Consider the following 21,200-nt stretch of genomic DNA (forward strand, 5'->3'; position numbering starts at 1 on the left):
AAAATTTGTCAAAATAGGGTTATTGCATTTGACACTAATTTAATCTGTTTATTATTCATTCGCTAACTGAATGCACGACTTGTTAGGATTCTAAGCGTTGCCTTGCATACTCATAAAAGTTGATTTTGGAAAGGAAGTTTCTAGCTTAGAAGTAATTTTTCAGCACATCTTTAACAGCCGTCCATGTTCCAAAAGAGGCACCCTTTTGTGCTATCAACTTAGCCCGCTTGACAATTAATCTTTCTGACTTCGGTAAACTATCTTCGAAGCTTCGTTTAAGAGGCTGCATTTCATCCACAGAACTTCTTAAATTTGTCATTGCCTCTGCCCGTTTGGCCTTAACTTGAGCCAGTTCAGCCTCGAGTTCTGTAACCATGGCATCGTAATTGGCCACAATGTCTGTTCTTCCTTCACATTTCGGCATAGCCAGTTCCATACGAGCTTTGATCTCTTCATGTTGGGCTGCATACTCTTCACCACCTTGAGAAAATTCTTTCTCGGCAGCCACATACTATGGGATTTCACGCTCCAAAGACTTGATAAGTTCCTTCAGCTCTGAAGTGATCTTCGAAGGGATGCCCCCTTGTTCAACTAAAAGTTTTAAGGCTGCAGTTAGCTCGTCGTATGAACCATCCATGCAGAGAGTGGCTAGGTTACTCCTTGCATAGAGGCTTACAGTGCCAAATGCAGCCAAAGCCTCTGCTGATGGTGCACTGGCTGAAATGTACTTCAACACTTCATCCGCAGCAGACAGTCGTCCCATATCATTTTGGCCTGTCACATGGCTAGAATCAGTAGTGGCCGAGGACTCCATGTTCACTCCCGCATCCTGCATAAGAGTACATAAATCAGTACAGAGACCTATCTAAAATCATGCATGTGAACTCGTCAGTTTCTTGCCTCTTCTGTTGGATTTGGCTCAGCCAGCACCCGAGTTGTAGGTAAAGAGCCAACTAAATCAAAAGAGGCACGAAACCTAGCGGTCTTTGCTATTTCATCCATCCCAGCCTTAGGGCGAACAGTTGCCTGAATAAAGGCAGAAGGTTAGCACAAAATTACAGAAATGACCGATCTAAAAAGTATCAAATCATTCACTCTAGTTACATTTAAAAATTACGTCTAATGTTAAGATAGAATAGCTGAATAATGACCATCCCGAACCTGGTGACTCTGTATATATTCCAAAAATGAAGGGACATCAGGATATTCATATTCTTCGTTGCTTTCAATTGGAGTTATTTTCTGAATGTATATGATGTCCCCATCTTGAATCTGGAAAAAAAAGCATCGAACAGTAAACTAACGTAGACACTTGTTCACAATACACCAAACATACAATATAGCAAGTTACCTGATTTAATTGAAACGCTTTACCCTTGTCAAGGTGTTTGCATACGATGCAAGGATCAAACCCTATTTCCTGAATGTAGCAAACAAAATGATGAAACTTTAATTTGCTCCAGAATGCTATACCGAAGCTTGCATCCAAGAGTTTTGAATTAACAAGATTAAGCAAAGGCATATCAGGTGCCAAATAGTAAACGTGAAACAGACCTTGTAAAATTCAAAATCTACATCAGGGGCAAAACCAGCCAGTTGATTTAACTCTGACAAAATCCATGGTGTACAATAAGTTTTCTTCACAGAAAGCCTACCAGCAAAACTGGCAACACAACAAAACTTAAATCAGTAAGCGCAAATCAAAAGAAAAAAAATATTGATCTCAGCATAAAGGGAGAGAGTTAACCGTATTTCTCGTTTCTCAGGTTCATAAAGCTTAAAGAAAGCAAGAAATCATTCTCCATTTTGTTAGGCAGAGGAATAGGGCGTCGATCCTGGAGCATTTCATCAAAGCAATGTAATAGTAAGAAAAAAAATGTTTAATACAGCAACTGTAACTGAAATAAGCCTCAAATGACGCGTCTCAACAACGATAGAGTAAGACCTGGTTTGGTACTGAGGTGATTTTAAAAAAAGCTGGTATAAAAAAAAGCTGGGAGCTGTTTTTGTGTTTGGTAAACATTCAGCTTCAGCTTTTTTTCACAGTTTTGGGTGAAAAAAAGCCAAAAACAAGAAGTTGCAAAACCCAGCTTTGAAAAATCGGCTTTTTTTTCACATCTGTTTTACATAAAAGTTTACCAAACACTATAATACTGTTTTTTTTTTCAAAATCACTTTTACAAAAAAGTTTACCAAACACTCTACTGCTTTATTTCACAGCCGCTTATTCTCACAGCACAGCAGAATCAGCTTTTTTTCAAAGTACAGCAATACCAAACCAGCCACTGATTACCGGCCCAAACTCAACTTCCAAAAACAACTTTAGCTTGGCAATGCAGTGTGCATCATTAAATAAACCCCTCAATTTGCCTACCTACAAAACAAAAAACACCAATTTATTGCATAGACTCAAATCATTCGGTCTCTAAGGTAACAAGGAAGACATTCATAGCTAAAACAAGGCGGAAAAAAAAAAAAAAACTCGAAAACCAAGAGGATTACAAATTAAGAAAGGAACAAGTGATGATTTTAGACAAATAATCCAAGTTCAAAAGTAGGAAGTGTAAGGTAGATACTGATTGTAATTCTTCATAGGGTGTCAATCAATGTTCTAAAAGACGCTAGGCACTAGGTGCTAGTCGGGCGATGGGTTGGGGCCTAGCGCCTAGGCAGACTAGGTGGATTTATGTAAATCTATTATATTTCGTGTAAAAAAGTGTCAGTTTATGCTTAAAATATAAATAATTTCATCATAAACTACAAAATAGAATGACATATATATATATATATTATGATGTATTGGAACATAGTGAAAACATAGAGAACAAGCACATAATGTATGTTCATTTAAGTTTACAACAAGCATTTTACAATTTATTGAAAACAATAAAATGTAAAATGAAAGTTATCTATTTTCTATCTAAGTGAGTCGCAACTTAGGTAGGTGCCTAGACGGGTCTGGGCCGGCTAGGCGGGTACCTAGGCGGTCTAGGCGGATGCCTGAGCAGGTCTAGACGCCATTTCTTAATTTTCAAATGCCTAAGCATTAATCGGGGTGGTGGCCAACCTCCTAGCGCCTAGGCGGCGCTAGGCAGGAATTTTTAGAACAATGGTGTCAATGGTCGACTAGGGCTATAAGACTTGCTTTCTCTCTGAAGACAAATCCAAAACAGCTGAAATTGCACTGGTATGCCAAACTCTTTTGCAACCACCTCCTGTGGACCATTTCAAAATTAAGGATTCTCAGTATAATTAAAAACCAAATTAAGAACTCGGAGGGAGGAAAACCAAAAGGTAGACATGAATGCATCGAATTGAACCCGTACTGGTGTACCTTGAAAAGATTAAAGGGTGTCTCTTCTTAATAGGGAAACTACGAACTTTGTCATAATCCACAAGGCCAAAAAATATATCCCTTCCAATTTGTTCCTTCATGTCCTCATCTCGAGCAACCTAAGCATACCTATATATTGGCATTTTTGAAAGAAAAAAAATAGCGAAAATAGAGATAGAGAATGTAACGACCCGTTTCGAAAATTCCATTTTAATTAGTTAAAATTACAAAAATACCCCTAATGATGGAACGGTTGACCTTTGTTGACTTTAGTTCGTTGACGTATTAGAATTTTTCATTTATTTTATTTCCGTAATTCACGTTGATAGGAACGCATAGGCGTGATCAGAATTGACTTCGGAGCTAAAACGAAGCTTCTACGATTTTTGAACATCAAGGGCATTTCAATAATTTCACAAGTGGAGATATTTCCCCACCTTAGACCTCTACATGGCAGACATGTGGCATTTCCCCACCCCATTTCTAGGGTATTTTCTTCCTTACCCGTGAAGCCTCTCTCTAGAACACTTTCACTTTCTCCTTGTCTATCTTTCACCTAAACCTCAAACCCTCTTTGATAACACCCATTGAGACCGCCCTTACCGGCCTTTCTCCCTCTGGTGACCCTCACACCACCACCATTTCCTCCCCTACAAGTTCTACGAGCCCAGAATGAGAAGAAACCCTCACTTCTCTCTCTCCTTCGTTGCACATTACCTTCACTATGTAAAAAGTAAATATGGTGAGTTCTCACCATTTTATTGACGAGGTAAGCTTGATAACAACTCTAAATATTCGTAGATCATGTTTAGGAGTAAGTTTAGGTAGTTTTTGAAACATGGGTGACATTTGATGCAAAAACCAACTCGGGAATCATTCTCCAAATTTTTCGGCAAAGGATCGTGAGTTGCAGGCCATTTTTCGGTCGATCTCGACCTCGACTCGATCTTATCTTGGTATACTCTTGTTCCTTATCTTTGTATCGTCATTTTGACTTTTGAATCAATGCAAATGGTGTAGAATGGAGCTCGAATGGAGCTCGGGAAGTTCTGCCCAGATTTCGGTCAAACCCATAGTCTGAAACCAGGGCGACATAACCCATGACCCATAACCCAACTCTAAACCCAGCCCAAAACCTTGGGCCTATGTAACACAGGCCCAAACCAGAAATAGGCCCAACCTATTTACTATAACCTAGACCCAATCCAGTTACCTAGAACCTAGGCCCAAACACATATCCGACCCGACCCAAGTTTGAAACCTAGTCTCATGATCGGCACATGGGACACACGTGGGTGTGTGTGGGCACGCATGGAACACACGCGCCTCCGCTAAAGGTATTGTGCTCTGCTGTCGTACATAATGGCAACCACGACGACGCCAACGAATTTTCCGGCAAACTTTCTGGCGACTTAACTCGGCACGTGGAGGTTCGTGGCCTTTCGGTGGCGGTGTGTGCGATGGCACGTTGGGGAACCCGAGGTCCCTTTTTGGGTTTTTCGATGTGCCGAATCCAAATTTGCTGTCCATTTTCCGAAATTTCATTTTTGTAGTAGAGTTTTATTAAATGTATTATCTTTGTGTTTAGATGCATCGGTTGGAAGTGATCCAGTCCTCCCTAGTTTGAACGGCTCTCCGATAGAGGAGTACTTGTGAGTGAACCCCTTCTAAACTTGCATGTTTTTATAAAATATTAGGCTTGCATGCATTGCATATTTCATGAATGGAGCATGATTTATAATATATTTTTACGGATTTTCTATATTTATGATTTACGAAGAAATTATGACTTATTTAAATTGCTTTTACGAGATATTTATGATTTATCGAATTTACATTTTACTAAAGGTTATGACATATGGGGTTTTCATATGTGAAATTCTATGGCTTTTGAATACAATTTGTTTATGGTTTACGAATATGATTTTTCCTGGATTTATGTGATGAGGCTTTGAGCTTTCGAGCTCTGGATTTGATATGAATTTTGAGGTATGTTTTTTGTGCTTATCTAGTGGGTTATCATACAACATATCCACACAACACATGTATGTAGATTTCTATGGCCATATGACACAGTTGAGGATATGTGATGTATATATTTCTTCTCCGGCGTAATTCGGAGTCATACAGCTTCACCTTCGGGTGATGAGGCCTACCATGTTTCTTCACTGGCGTTACCCAGTGTCGTACAACTTCACCTTCGGGTGATGGACATGTACTGCCTTCGGGCGACTATGATACCCCTAGAGAGTACAGTATTGATAAGATTTATGGATTTGCCTTTGGGTGGCGATAACACCATTATCGAGCATTGTTTTACACGTACATGTTTTACAATGTTTTTCAATGCATGTTAGAGTTTTCAGAAAATCTATTATGTAGTATTATATTTTTTTTTTTCAAAACAGGGGGTTAGTATGTTCATAAAGAAAACAGTTTTCTTATTATTAGTACTATTATTATAAACTTTGGTCCACTCATCTTTTTTGTTTTGTGCCCCCTCAGGAGTTAGAATCGAGGCACGCGATCCCTAGCGTCAGGGCATTTCCGCTTAGGCATCTTCGAACCTCCTTTGTGTAGGTCCCATTTCTCGGTTCGTACCTTTCTATAGTAATTCTTTCATATTATTCTTGATTAGTTGTATGCTTTGAACATGGTTCTGCATTAGTATATTCCTTCCTAATCACATATTTTAATTCAGATGCATGTTTAAAATGGTTTTGTCACCCTCGGGTGTCGGCTAGCACGTGCCTACCCTAATATTTGGGGATATCAGGTTTGGGGCATGTCAGAGAAGAACTCTTTACCTCAACAATAGTATAAAGGTTCGGTTTTCCCATGTCACCTTTTGTCCTCCTCTTCTTGTTCTTTCTTCAACCTCATTTGTAAGTGTGTAACGAAACAAAGAATGTTAATCCAATCACATAGCAAATACTTTAGCCTCACACCATCACTAACATATCGAGAGATTAGAAAAGTACTTGCAATGCTCCAAGTTAACACTTGCTTCAAGCACAAGCAATAAGTAACAAGAATTTCATATGCAACTTTTTCTTAGGTCAAAAAGTTAGCTCCTTGTATGGGGCCACAAAGTAGAAATTTTGAAAGACATAATTTTGGGGTTGTGATATGTAGAGGTGTTAAACGGGCGAGGCCGTGCCATTTAATAAAACATTAAGACTTGGGTCATCATGGGTCGTGCTTTTGCTGAATTAATATAAAAATTGTGCTTGGGTCAACCACCTTAATAAAACATTAAAACCTGGGCCATATTAAGCCGTGCTTAGATCAACTTCAACAAAACAAACTTTAGTTATTTTAAAATATTAAACAAATTTATTTAAACATATTTTTAATCTAAATATCATTAATATTAAATCTTATTAACCTTAAAATGTATATTTATAATTGAAAGATAACGAATAAATGGGATCGTCATAATTGGCCCAGGTTGGCCTGGCCCACCTACCTCTTAAGAATCATGTCGTGTCGTGCCTTATTCAAATGGACTTGGGTCATAGTGCCTTGTTTAAATGGGTCGTGCCTACGTCGTCCTCGTATCGGCCCACTTGTTTGACACCTCTAGTGATACGTAGGGAGAGACCCTAAAATACTCTTTCTTCTTTATACTTTATATGCTTTATTTACAATGTAAAAAAAAATGGAAAGAATCTTTAGTAAACATTGAACTTGATTCCTGCATTCATTACATTAGGAGCATCTCCAATGTAAAAGCCATAATTACATCTCATTTTAAATTTTCGGAAAATATCTATTGTAGTTCTTTTCCAATGGAAGAGACGTGACATGCCCGACCCTGATATCCTCCAAACACTAGGGTAGGCATGTGCTGGGCGACACCTGAAGGTGACGAAGCCACACTAATATGCATGAGAACCAATGAATATAAATAGGATTTATAAATTTAAATATAATTAATATGCAAATGAGGAACGTGTTCAGAACATACAACTAATCTTGAACACTAAAAAGAAATAATATAAAATTGAATTAACAAAGGAATGGGTCTTACATCGAGAGGACTAGAAGATGCCGATGTGAAAATGCCTTGACGCCGGGATTGTACACCTCGATTCTAAGTCCTGAGGGGGCACAAAACAAAACATAAGTGGACTAAGTTGATATATAAGTAGTACAAACATAGTTATTCCACAACATACTAACCCCCAAAGTTTATGAAAACTAATAGCATAATATGTGATAGGTTTTCCGAAAACCCTAGCATGCCATTAAACCTTTCATAAAACATATATCATATATAGTGTGCTAAATGGTGGTATCATACTCACCCGAAGGCAAGACATACGCCCGTAGACCGAACATACGCCCGTAGGCAGAACAGTGACCGCTAGATAAGCGCAAAACATTGTATATAATCTTTCCAACATAAGTACATATATCTCAATGGAGCTCAGTAGCTCAAACATCATGTCTCAAAACATCTTCTTAGTATATAGTCATCCATCATATATACTACAAAGAACATGAAATCGATATAGCATGGTATTCCAAAATATTCTCACTAAAACATGATATCTCATAAAAAGTAAAATCTAATTTACTCATAAAATGTTTCATAAAACGTAACCATTAAATCATGCTTTTCATGTATGCATTTCTAATAGCAAAATTATGCATTTTGGAAAAGGTCCACTCACATATACTTTGCTGTCGAAAAGCCATGCAAACTAGCGAAGACAGAAATGCCACAATAAATGCACCTAAGCACATAAAGGGTCCAATTAATAAAACTTTACTCAAACGATTGAATTTTGGGAAACGGACGCATAACGGATTCAGGACGTCAAAATTAGCCTAGGAGGGGTCCCGATTGAAACCCGAAAAAGTCAACCCAAAAAGTCAACGATCAACGCTGACCGAAGTTAACGGTTAGATCGGGTCAACAGTCTAGAGGGTTTGGATTGGGTTTTAGGTTGGGCCGAGATAAGGCTAAAGGGCCGGGTAGTGGTTTGGGTTTAGGCCTAGAGTTTGGGTCCCATGGGTCAAGGGTTTTGGGTTACTTACTTGGGTTTGGGCTAGAGTTAATGAGCCTATGGTTTGGGCCTAATGGGTTGGGCTGACTGTTTGTGCCTGGGTTGGTTTGGGCTCAGATTGAATTTGAGATTGGGATTGGGTTGGTCTAAGTTTGGATTTGGGTTTGGGCTTGGGCCTGGGAACAGGATTGGGCGCGGCCCAGTTTCCTTCGCATGTCGCCAGAGTTCAACTGAAGGGAAGGCCAGGAAGTTTCCCCAGCTCCGTTTAGGGTCAAATATCAACTATTTTCAATGATTTCTGAACCAAAATGAAGCTAGAAACATGAAGAATAAATTCGTACCAAAACGAAGTTGAGTTATTGTTGGAGTGGGTCGAAAATACCTTGCAAAACTCATGATTTCCGTCGGAAAACTGAGGATGTGTTTTCCCGAGTTGTTTTCTATTTATAATCCACCCAAAACTTGCGTTTAAGCTCAAGATCGAGTTAGGAATTGAAAAACTACGATGAAATGATGTGGTTGACAGGAACGAGAGAAAGGAAATAATGTAGTGATCTTGCTGTGATGGTAAGGGTTGAGTGTGTGTGTATGTGTATGTTTGTTCTTAGAAAGGAGATAGTACAAAGAGCGTGAAGAGAAGAAAGAGACAGAGACAAAGAGAGTTGTAGAGAATAGAGGTGAGGGACAAGAAAGAGAGAGAGGTCCATGAGTTGTGTGAGGGGGAAAGGAAAGCCACGGGGAAGTGGGACAAAAGAGGAAAATGGGCCCTACTTGGCACACCATTTAAGACTCAAATAGTAACCCTTTCCAAATATCTTACAACCCAAAGTGGATTAAAATACGAAAATGCTCTTCCGTTCCGTCAATTCCGGGACGGGTTGTTACAAGATGTAAGGTTTGAGTCCCATTTATGGCGGGATTCACCTCCAAAAGATGTCAAAAAAAAAAAAAAACATAAATTTTTTATTTTTATTTACATATTCCGCCCAAGATGGGTGTTTTACATATCCTTACTCGAGAGTTTTATGGCCAACCAAAAAAAAATATAAAATGCCCATTTCAAAGCATCATGAATCTCCCATTGGAGATGCTCCAACTAAATTTAGAAGTAAAGACTATAATTCACCAGATAAACCCAACTAGGGTCACATAATAATACTTGGGTTACTGATACATGCTGTAAATATTGTTTGAACATAACAGAGAAGAACGGCATCGTTTCTATGTATATGCTTTGCACACTCATTCAAACATTTGAGCCAAGAATGGCTACTCACAGAAGCAAAAGTTCATAAAACTTAAAAAGTACTTTTTCAGAACATATTGTACAACAACGCAGGTTCCAACTAAGACACCCATTTTGTTCTGTCAACATGGCCTGCCTGACTGGAGCTTTCGGATTGTCATGAGGTATCTGCAAACCTTTGCTTAACAGGTTCTATTCATCTACTTCAGTATTTTGATTCGTCAATGGCTCTGCTTGATTTGCCTTAACTTGGGCCAGTTCCAGCGTCGAGTTCTGCATCATGATGGCCAAGATATCTTCTCTTCTGACATTTCTGCACGGCCACTCCCATCCGAGCATTGATGTCTTCGTGTTGGCCAAGCTCTTTTCCTGCACCGCTTAGCTGAGCCCTCTTAGTTGCTTTCTCAGAGTGCTCCAGCCCAAGGCACTGCTCCCATGCACGGCCATAAACGTCTCTTCTCTATGGAAAACAAAAACCATAACATTGGAATTAAAGAACTGACAACGCAATACCCAAAGCAAAAAGAATTGTAATCGGCCATAGACAAACCTGAAGACGGCTGGAAACAACATCAGAATCATGCAAGTACTCTATAAAACCAAATGACACAAATAAAAACTTCCACTGCACAATCAAAAGGGAAATAGATGAGGAAGCAAACTAAAGAGACATGAATTCCAGCTAGTGATCCTCCAATAAATATAAGGTGTGGTTCACGTACCTCCAAGAACTCATTATCGGGGACCTGCAATTTCCTTTGTAAGTGTACTTTAACTTCAGCTAAAGTTTCACCTTCACGGATGATCAGGAAGAAAGGTTCCCCGAAGTTGTTTACTTGCTATTTGAAATGTACAAAGAATGTTGAAGAAAATCGTTACAAATAACCACAAAGTACTTGGTGCAAGTGAAACCATTCTCCGTGTTTAATTAAAATAGTAACGCAATATTTTGATTCTGAGAAGAAAAATTTGCATTAAAATTATCCAAAGTTCACTCTCAGATTTAAAAAAATAAAAAAAAATAAAAATTGAATACCATCAACTGGTCCTCTGCAGTCTCTTTTGTGAAGTGGTAAACTTGAATCAAGCAATCATGAGGACCCAAGTTTTTCTCTTCTTCTGGAATCTGATACAGAAAAGGTAGAAACAACTCAGCTTCAAAAAGACACTGGGGCAAATCCAGTCCGATAGTAAAGGAATGCGAATAAAAAAACCAAATAAATGGTACAGTTTCTTGCCCATAAAACCAGATTCTTGCAGTCCAAATGTTCAAGTGAATCAAAGAAGAAAATTCTCTGTAAAAGAAAAAAAAACTAAAAATAGAGAAGCCAGAAAGGAACTCACCTCCTCGGCATGCAAAGTCCAGCACCGCTCATTTATATTGTCAATTTTTTCACTACATGGGATGACCTGAAAAGTGAACACGAGAAGTTATGAATGCGCCATCACGTTGAAACACATAACTCAAATAAGAGAACAAAGTATCTCATACAAGCAGTGGAATCATACATGATCAACATCACAAGCACGCAAGCCACAATTTCTGGGAAAAATATGAAAAGAAAAAAAAGAAGCTAAAACGCTGATACACTTGACATACAAGAACAAGTAATTACCCTATATATCTTGTGATAGTAAACCTGAAGCAATCTGATCTCTGCATTTGGATGAGACAACTGGACCTTTTACAGGTACATCATACATTGAGTAGAATCAGTTATACACAACTATAAGAGGAAAATGGGAAATCACGGATAATAACAAGTAATAGCGACATATTAGCAATGCCAAAATAAAGGGACATCTAACCTTCCTTTTAAGTATATTGATCACATTCCCAACAGTGCTGTGTTTGGGCAATCTAATATTGTGAATCTCCAACTGCAAACAAATTACAAAAGATTATGATGAGTAGATAAACGTAATAATGGTGCGTAAGCAGGAAAGCTGACCAAATATTTGACACGGACCTCATCTCTTGTAGCATGATGAAAAACAACTTTCAAACTTTTTAGGGCTTGCACTTCTGGCAGCGGGATGTCTAGGACTTCATAATACAGAATATCACATACCTGTAAAGAGATCGACAATAATAATGAGCATCAATAATACATGATACTTATACAAGTGAGAGTTAAATAACAGTGACAACTTAATACAATGGCACCTACTAGATAGTAATGGATGAGCATATATTTTAATTGCTCTACTCCCCGATAATTGATCGGTAGAGACTTAGGTTGTTGAGAATAGCAGCTATGAGCAGTGAGTCTGATTTTGGTAGGATCTTCTAAACCAATTTTGCCAGCCACCTTCTTCACCACATCATCGTAAGTGTCTAGCCTTGACCTAGAAAACAAGGAAAAAAAAAAAACAACAGTTATACCACCGACTAACACAACAATGATGGACTCCAACAATGAGGGACAATGGTTCCTGACAGAGTTACTTACAACTCCAAAATAAAATCATCCTCTGTCGGTTTATCCAAAGAACGGAAATGAACGATCTATAGAGCACCAAATCATTCAATATAGTTATGCCACAATGATGGAAACAAGGAAAAAAAAAAAAAAAAAAAAACAGTTATACCACTGTCTAACACAACAATGATGGACTCCAACAATGAGGGACAATGGTTCCTGACAGAATTACTTACAACTCCAAAATAAAATCATCCTCCGTTGGTTTATCCAAAGAACGGAAATGAACGATCTATAGAATTCAATATAGTTATGTTAAAAAAAACCAGGCTTACTCTTATAACCAAGTAAAAGGAGGTGAAATAACCATGAAAACCTCCATTGCATGTACCTGGCGAAAGCGTACATATTCCAAAAACGAAGGGACATTAAAATATTTATAATCTTGATTAAATTCATGTGTAGTGGATTTCTGAAAGCATATAATGTCCCCGTCTTGAAACTGGATAGGAAAACCACAAAACAGTTAACTAGCAATACACCTATAGAGGCGTCAAGACAGTAAATTCCTATAGCACTCGTTTACAATACGCCATGCATGAAAATAAAAACACTTACCTGACTTAATCGAAATGAGGTCCTCTTGTCAATATGATCACCGATTACACTTGGCTCAAACTTTACTTCCTGAATGTAGCATAAAAACAGATGCATTTTTTTACATAAGAACGCATACATACATCATACTTACATGTATATAATGTAAAGCAAACCTCATAAAGTTCAATCTCTTCCTCAGGAGAAAAACCGACTATTTGATTTAGTTTTGATAAAATTTCTATTGGCTCACTATCCAGCTTCACAAAAAGCCTACCAACAAAACTAGTAACACAAACAAAAAGCTTTAATCAGGTGGAGGTTTATAGGTCTAGTGATAGAGAGCATTTGCCCCTACACGTATGGCCAGAGTTTAAATCCCACCTCCCTGGATTTCGTGAAAAAAGTAATAAATTAATGAACAAAAATGAAAGGTAGAAAATACTATAACCAAGCAAAAAGAGCCAGAGGGACCAGTACCGTAGTTCTTGTTTCTCTGGTTCATAAAGCTTAAAGAAAAGAAGGATATCTTCGTTGGTTTTGTCAGGCAGAGGAATAGGACGTAGATCCTGGAGCAATGTATAGAAGCAGTGGAATCATAAGAAAGATCTATTTCATGTAATTATAACTGCAATAAGCCAAAAATCATGGCTGAAAATAGTAAAGCAAGAATGGATTACCAGCCCAAAATCTGCTTCCAAAAACAATCTTAGCTCTGAATAGTCCCCTAACCGCAGGTGAAATTCACGCGGTACATTTACCAGTTGTCCAACCTACGAAGCACAAGTGGACATCATAAAACACAATTAATCATTTAAAATCTAGAGAGAAAGAGAGAGGGAGAGAGTCCCATTGACAATTAATTAATACTGAAATGAAGAATCGTTACATGAAATTACAACAAACAAGACTCACTATTAAAACCAGGTGGGGGAAAAATAGAAAGTCAGACACAACGAGAATCATGAATTAACAATGGAACAAGTAACAAATCCAGGGATAAATCAGATAGGGTAGGAGCAGGGAGTATGAGGTGTAAGTAAATACTGTTTGTGATTCTTCCTCAGGTGTCAATGGTCGATGGAGGCGATATGTGAAGTTTTGTCTAGTAGTCCAAAACCAGAAGCGCTGAAATTGCACTGGAATTCCAAACTCTTTAGCCACCACCTCCTGTGAACCATTTTGAAAGTAGAAATCAGTTGCACTTACCGTCACCAGTCCCCTAACCCCAAACGAGGGAGAAAGGAAAAACAAGAAATGAAAGCACAAAAGTGAGTTTGGACTACTATACCTTGAAAACAAAAAAGGGATGCTTTTTTGGAATGAAGAAACCTTGGACTTTGTCATGGTCTACAAGGTCAAAATGGAAATGCCTTCCAATCTGTTCTGCGAGGTCCTCATCTCGAGCAACCTAACCATATAAACAAAGTTCTTCTTCCATGAATTTGATGTATACCTAGTGCATGTACTAGTACTTTTGAATAGAAATACTAAAAATGCGGATAGACAGGAAGCTTTTACCTTAACAAGAGTATAAAGGTTTGCTAAAACCTTTTCTCTTCTTTCCTCTTCCTCTTTTTGTTCGTTATTCAACCGTATCTGAAGTGAAACAAGCAATAGCAGTTCAGTTTCTTAGCTGGACACTTGAATGCAATAGTTATACTTGATTTAATATTAATGAAAAAAATTGCACATACACAACATTTATTTAGGGGGTTGGGGTGCGCGCGCATACCGCCCAAGAAAAAAATCTTGTCAAGTTACAACACAGACTCGTGTTTTAGCATGCATGTACCACCTCCATTAATTTTTGTTAAACATTTAGTCAAACATATAATCTATAGCGCATTTGGGCACTTTGTGAAGGGTAACTTTGCTATTTATTGACCTCAAGAGACTGCAAAAATTCAATTGACCGAAGCTCGTGGGATATATCTTCTACTTTCTCGGAGACAAGCTGTAGTCAATGAAATTCTTATCTCAAGTCGTCTAGGGGTCTGTAAGTGTTTGAAATACCCATCAAAAAGTGCTCAAAAAGTGTGCAATACTTGATATTAATAGCAGAAAAGACAACCTCAGCTTCAATCACGACTGTATCATTCACCAGATAGCCCATGCTAGGCTCATAAAGCTCATCAAGAGGCATGAAAAATAAATATCCCCACTCACTCTCTCTTGCATTGAACATGTGTTTTGTGCCTGCAGCATCATACAAAGAATGAATAACGGGTAAGATGCACACAAAGATCAAGATCCTTCTGATTAGATTAAACACATTTCAAATTATAGTTCTGTTGCGTGAGTAAGGTTCTTTAACTTTTCCATGTTGCCTCAATGTTTTCCTCATAAGCGAACAATCGAAACAATAGCATGAACCATTCAAATTCCAATCTAGTACACATGCTAGTAACAGCTAGGTAATTAAGCATTCATTCAAATGTATACTAACCTTGCACAGAAAAAGGTAACTCTATTCAACCCAAGAATTTTCTTTCTTTGCCCTTCCAATTTTGTTGGCGAACTACATTATCTATCCTCAATTTTCTTATACTTTTTTCAACCTTCAAACATTAATTTTTTTTTGGTACCACCATTGGATAGATGGCCAGGCCATCATGCTTCCCAAATGTGAAGGTGTTATAGAGAGGGGTGAAAGTTCTTTGTCCCATTTTTTGTTTTGGTTTTTAAGGGATAAATTCGGAACTTCATGCTTCCAAATAAACATGAAAAACCTCGAGGGGTGATTGTGTAAATAAACGAAGCGAGAACACAAATTCAAAATGCCAAAAGGAAATAAGGATGATAAAAATGAAATATACCCCGTTCTATTGAGTATGTGCTATCGATTTGATTAACTACAGTCAAGCTGAACGTCGCACATTTACACCACTTGTGTGGCAATGTCTCAGAATACGCCACATCTAAAAAAAGGGACAACCCCTTCACATTGTTTCCCCTTGGAAACATTTGTATCCGCCTGTTCAAACATTCCAAAACAATCAATATTCCATCAGTAACATATAAATAAGCCAACTTAACGAGAAAATCTGTCATATCACCCATTATATACAATCACGTGCCCATCATTCCCATCACGTGATGATTGTTCATAACGGATGATAACAAAAGATCTCACCAACTTAGTGCGCATATAGATTTTCGGTCCTAAATAGAAAAGAAATACCGGCGCAATACACTAAAAGACCCCTAACCAAAATGAAGGCACATACACCAACTTTTGGACTAGTGGTTGAAAAGGGGAAATTTACCATTTATAATCACCAGCAGTGAAGACAGGAGAGTAGATCTTCTCTGCGCTCAGGCTAGTAAAGTTGAAAATTTTCCAAGTGAAATCTACGGGTGGAGGATCAAGGTCCTCCATTTCCGCTGCTAACAACACACACAAACACCATAAATTTAAAAAAAAAAAAAAAAAATTGCAAAGAAAAATTCGATAATCGTTTCATTTTTTACTTTTTATTGTCATAAAAATAATTCAATTAATTAAGGTTCGTTTAATAACTACTTTTCGTGTGATACAAGAAAAACAACATATATTTGATTTTATAAAAATTAAAATCAAATAAAAAAACAAAATGGTTATTAAACATGTCCAATAAAAAATTATTGCACCAAACTAACATAAAAATCAAATCTTTTTAGATGAATTATGCAATTTTAAATAGAAAATGTGAAAATCGTAAAATTGATGAAATTTTCAACCTTCAATTGGCAGAGAGCCTCCGACCAAATCCGAGTGCGGTGCAAGCATTGGTTCGTCTGCTTCCATCAGAAGATCTAATCGAGCAAAGAAATGCCAGTCGAGTCGGTTTACGTTACGGATTCCTTACCCGACCCGCTTTGATGGTGTTACTCATACCCGGCCCCGTTAGACTGCTACAATTTCATTTTTCTCTTGGCGAATTAATTTTTTTGGCGAATTAATTTTAATTTGTGGGTTTTTTTGATTTAGAAAGATTTTAAAGGATTTCCTAAAGTGATAGATTTGATCAAATTTGAAAAATCCTACTGTTATTATATGGTAGCTGAGCTGTTTAGAGCAAAGGACTGAAAATCTGAACTTTTGAGGATTTTACTGGACTTTGCTTATAGATTTTGATGTGTTTTTGTATTTTGTTTAGATATTTCTTATCATTTATCCATTTATTTATTTATTTTTAAATACAAAACATAAGAGAGAAAAATAAAGAAAGAAAAAGGATACCAAATTAGCTCTTACCTAACTTTCTGGACAACATGGCCGCTATATGAACATATGTTGATATTTGAATTTAATCAGTTTTGTAACTGAGATTTGATTAGTATATTTTAGCCAAAAGTCTATTTATTAATACAATGATTACGAAGATCACACTATCACATACATGCCATGTTAATCCATTTGTGATCCATTCAACCATGTTCAAGTAATCTGACATACTGCCAACAAAAAAAAAATATTAAACCTTATGATGCTAAAAATCAAGAAACATAAACTGAAAACGATAAAAGCAGACGTTGCCAAAACAAGTGCCATTAACCAACAAAAATAACAATCGTCCACGAGTAAACGCAATAAGGAGAGGTAGAAGTGTAAACCGTAAAGAACAATCTCACTTATGAGTAACTTTTGTTAGACTACGTTTGAATTACAATGTGAAAACAATTAGGTTTCTTGAATTACTCGTAACTCATTGTACGAGTTGTGTGGTTGAAGGAATCTGAGATCCTTTATATAATAGTTGTCGTGGAGTTTAATAATTGTGCAGCCAATTAACTGAGGCTCTTATCAAGTATATACTGAAATATGAGAGTCACGATGAGACTTAAACTTATTAAGGAAATAGAGTTCATCACTACTACTAATAATAGGTTGGTATGAGTGAAACTCTAAGATGATAATTTGATACACACACACACACGTATTGAAGAAGTCCATGCTTCCACACAACAAGACTCTCGAGAACCAAACCCTATTCACTAGTAGAGATCATCATTGTGTGCTGGAAGTAGAAGACTGCTTCTCTTGATCATTCGATGGCAGCTTCACCAGGTAAGTCATTTACGCAGATTACATGGTGTTGTGTTTTGAGGTTGTTATATCAGGTTGCTTATGGTTGTAATCCTATTACTACGTTGAATCTATTGTTGACTCATTTATAAATGTTAATCCCAACATGTGGTATCATAGCCACTCAACGTGACGAGGGTTCTTAACTTTTATTGAAGACTATGATAGAGTTTTGACAAAATACAAATCTATACATAATCCTGGACAAAATATTGCTTCCGCTATATGTTCTTACCTTACCAATCTGCGACTTACCAAACAATCAAAATATGATAATAGGCTACTTGGTATTCCTCGAGCTATGTTTACTATATTTTGCAGGTAATCTATTTTAATGGAGATGATGACAATGCTGAAAAAACTAGCGATATCAGAAGACCTTTTGGGTTAATAATATGCTTGTCAATACTGAATTGACAAACATAGTGTGAATTATAAATAAGAATTACAACACCTAATCTGCTCAAAAGTGTTTGGATTGTTGTTTTTGGTTTGCTGTTCAACTTATTGGATATGTGGTTTATTTGTATTAAGTGAATAATAATCTACTCAAAAGTGTTTATTTATTCAAGTCAAACAAGTAAATCAATGTATAATGAGTCATTAAACTAACAAGATTGCACCCTTCATCTGCTCAAAAGTGTTGGAGTTGTGCAAATTGCCCTTGTGCTTAATGACTTAGTTATGCAAACCTAGTATAAATGGTTTCTGTCCGAAGATAATACCATGTTTATATGATTATGATTGGGAAAATATTGAAACAATAGTTTTCCTTATTTGATTAACTAACTAATGAATAATATTGTTTTCATGTTTTGCATCCAGCACCCATATGACGTCTCTTAACTTTACTAATATAGAGACCCTGACTGGTGTTGAATGATAATCTTGTCTTGGCCCAAAAATAATTGATCCGTCCCATACACAAAGAAAGATCCATGCACATGCTAGAGAATTCTAGCAAAGTTCAAGTTGGTGGAAGAGTCTAGAAGAATGGTGAGGATTCCACCCACATACAAGATTAGTGTAGATAATTCTAGCTTAGGAAGATAGTGGAATTATCTAGATATCTCTAGCATGATGGTTCCATGCTTCTCCAAGGTTCCATCTATGCCTATAAAAGGAGAAGGCATCCACACCATTTGTAACAACCAAGAGAGCAAGTAGTAAGAAGTGAGAGTGTCAAGTAAGAAGTAAGAAGAAGCAACAAAGCTTCTAAGAGTGTTTGAGTGTTTCCTCTTGTACTAAGTTTGTGAGTGAATAAAAATCTTGTGTAATACATTGAGTATTCTTTCTTTCTCTTGCCTATCAATTCTGCTGCGTTACATTCTTCTTTGTGAGATAAACATCTCCAAAGTAGTGAAGCATTTTTAAACCCCAACAAAATGGTATCAGAGCTATGGCTAGCAACGCTATGGCAGCCTTCCAAGTTCCAGTGCTCGACAACAACAACTTCGATAATTGGAATATCAAAATGAAGGCCTTTTTGGGTGCACAAGATGTCTGGGAAGTCGTGGAGAAAGGCTACACTGAGCCAGAGGATGAAACTACTTTGTCTCAACCCCAGAAGGAAAGTTTGAAAGACTCAAGAAAGTCAGACAAGAAGGCTCTGTACCTCATCTACCAAGCATTAGATGACAATGGCTTTGAGAAGGTCTCGAGTGCAACCTCTACCAAGCAAGCATGGGAAAAGCTTCAAACCTTTTACAAAGGAGCCGAACAAGTGAAAAAAGTTCGTCTTCAAGTACTAAGAGGTGAGTTCGAATCTCTACAAATGAAAGGGTTTGAATCAATCTCTGATTATTTCTCAAGAGTCTTAGCCGTTTCCAATCAATTACAAAGAAACGGAGAAAAGTTAGAAGATGTTAGAATTATGGAGAAGATACTAAGCTCGTTGGACCCCAAGTTCGAGCATATTGTTGTGACGATTAAAGAAACTAAAAACTTGGAAGAAATTAGTATAGAGCAATTAATGGGTTTGCTACAAGCATATGAAGAGAAACATAAGAAGAGGCAGGGAATGATGAGCAGCTCCTTAAGACGCATGTCTAGCCAAAGAAGAAAGAAGAAAGAAGAAAACTTCGACAATGAGAGAAGCCAGTAAGAAAGAAGTCGTGGCCGAGGTCACGAATATGGACATGGACATGGATGTGGTTGGAACTTCAACAACATAACAACTATGAAAGAGGAGGAAGCTCAACAAAAGGTCATGGAAGAGGACGCTCAAACTCGAGGTATGAAAAATCTCAAGTTCAATGCTATAATTGTCAAAAGTTCGGGCATTATGCTTGGGAATGTAGAGCTCCAAACATCATACTTGATGAGAAGGTCAATTATGTGAAATAAGAGATAGAAGAGAATGGCGTTGTGTTACTAGCATGCAAAAACAATGATGAAGACCAAGACTATACATGGTACCTTGACACCGGCGCCAGTAACCACATGTGCGGAAGAAGAAGCATCTTTGTAGAGCTTAATGAATTAGTGAGTGACATCGTTTCTTTTGGAGATGAATCCAAAATATCCGTAAAAGGAAAAGGTAACATCCTTATTCCCCTGGAAAATGGCGGTCACCAATTAATTTCAAATGTCTACTATGTGCCCAATATGAAAAGCAACATTTTGAGTTTGGGTCAACTCTTAGAAAAATGTTATGATTTTCATACGAAAAATTATATCCTTTTTCTTAGAGATGACAAAGGAAGATTAATTGCCAAGGCGAAAATGTCAAAGAATAAGATGTTTCCCATGAACATTCAAAACAATGTTGCAAAGTGTCTCAAGATATGTTACAAAGACATATCTTGGCTTTGGCATCTTCGTTTTGAGCATCTTAACTTTGGGGGACTGGAGTTATTATCCAAGAAGGAGATGGTGAGAGGCTTACCATTTATCAGCCACCCTAATCAAGTTTGTGAAGGATGTTTACTTGGGAAACAGTTTAGGAAAAGCTTTCCAAAGGAGTCGACCACAAGAGCCCAGAAGCCACTCGAGCTCATTCACACCGATGTGTGCGGTCCAATAAAACCAAGCTCTTTGGGTAAAAATAATTATTTCCTTCTCTTCATTGATGATTTTTCAAGGAAAACCTGGGTGTATTTCTTCAAGTAGAAATCAGAAGTCTTTGGAGCATTCAAGAAGTTCAAAGCCGCTGTAGAAAAAGAGAGTGGTTGTAAGATCAAAGCTATGAGATCTGATCGAGGAGGAGAATTCACTTCGAAGGAATTTCAATAGTTTTGTGAAGCAAATGGAATTCGTTGACCTTTGACAGTTCCAAGATCCCTCCAACAAAATGGTGTGGCGGAAAGAAAAAATCAAACTATCCTCGACATGGCTCGAAACATGCTCAAAAGTAAGAGATTGCCTAAAGAGTTGTGGGCAGAAGCAGTAACATGTGCTGTCTACCTATCAAATCGGTCTCCAACAAGAAGTGTGTGGGGAAAGACTCCGCAAAAAGCATGGAGTGGAAGAAAACTAGGTATCTCTCATCTAAGAGTTTTTGGAAGCATAGCCC

General features: G+C 37.5%; 1 protein-coding gene and 1 pseudogene across 1 annotated transcript; one reads left to right on the forward strand and one right to left on the reverse strand.

Annotated features, from left to right (window-relative positions):
* Positions 1-145: 145 nt before the first annotated feature.
* Positions 146-15,997, reverse strand: LOC137713420 (ubiquitin C-terminal hydrolase 12-like; annotated as a pseudogene).
* A 3,088-nt stretch (positions 15,998-19,085) lies between these two features.
* On the forward strand, positions 19,086-19,790 carry LOC137713422 (uncharacterized). The gene has a single exon (XM_068452712.1). The coding sequence runs from the start codon at positions 19,086-19,088 to the stop codon at positions 19,788-19,790; it is 705 nt and encodes a 234-aa protein (XP_068308813.1).
* The last annotated feature ends 1,410 nt before the right edge of the window (positions 19,791-21,200 follow it).

Source organism: Pyrus communis, chromosome 13, assembly GCF_963583255.1.
Source record: "Pyrus communis chromosome 13, drPyrComm1.1, whole genome shotgun sequence".
Lineage (NCBI taxonomy): Eukaryota > Viridiplantae > Streptophyta > Magnoliopsida > Rosales > Rosaceae > Pyrus > Pyrus communis.

Coding starts and splice junctions, on each gene's coding strand:
- LOC137713422 (XM_068452712.1), top strand. CDS start 19,086: ATGGCTAGCAACGCTATGGCAGCCTTCCAAGTTCCAGTGCTCGACAAC.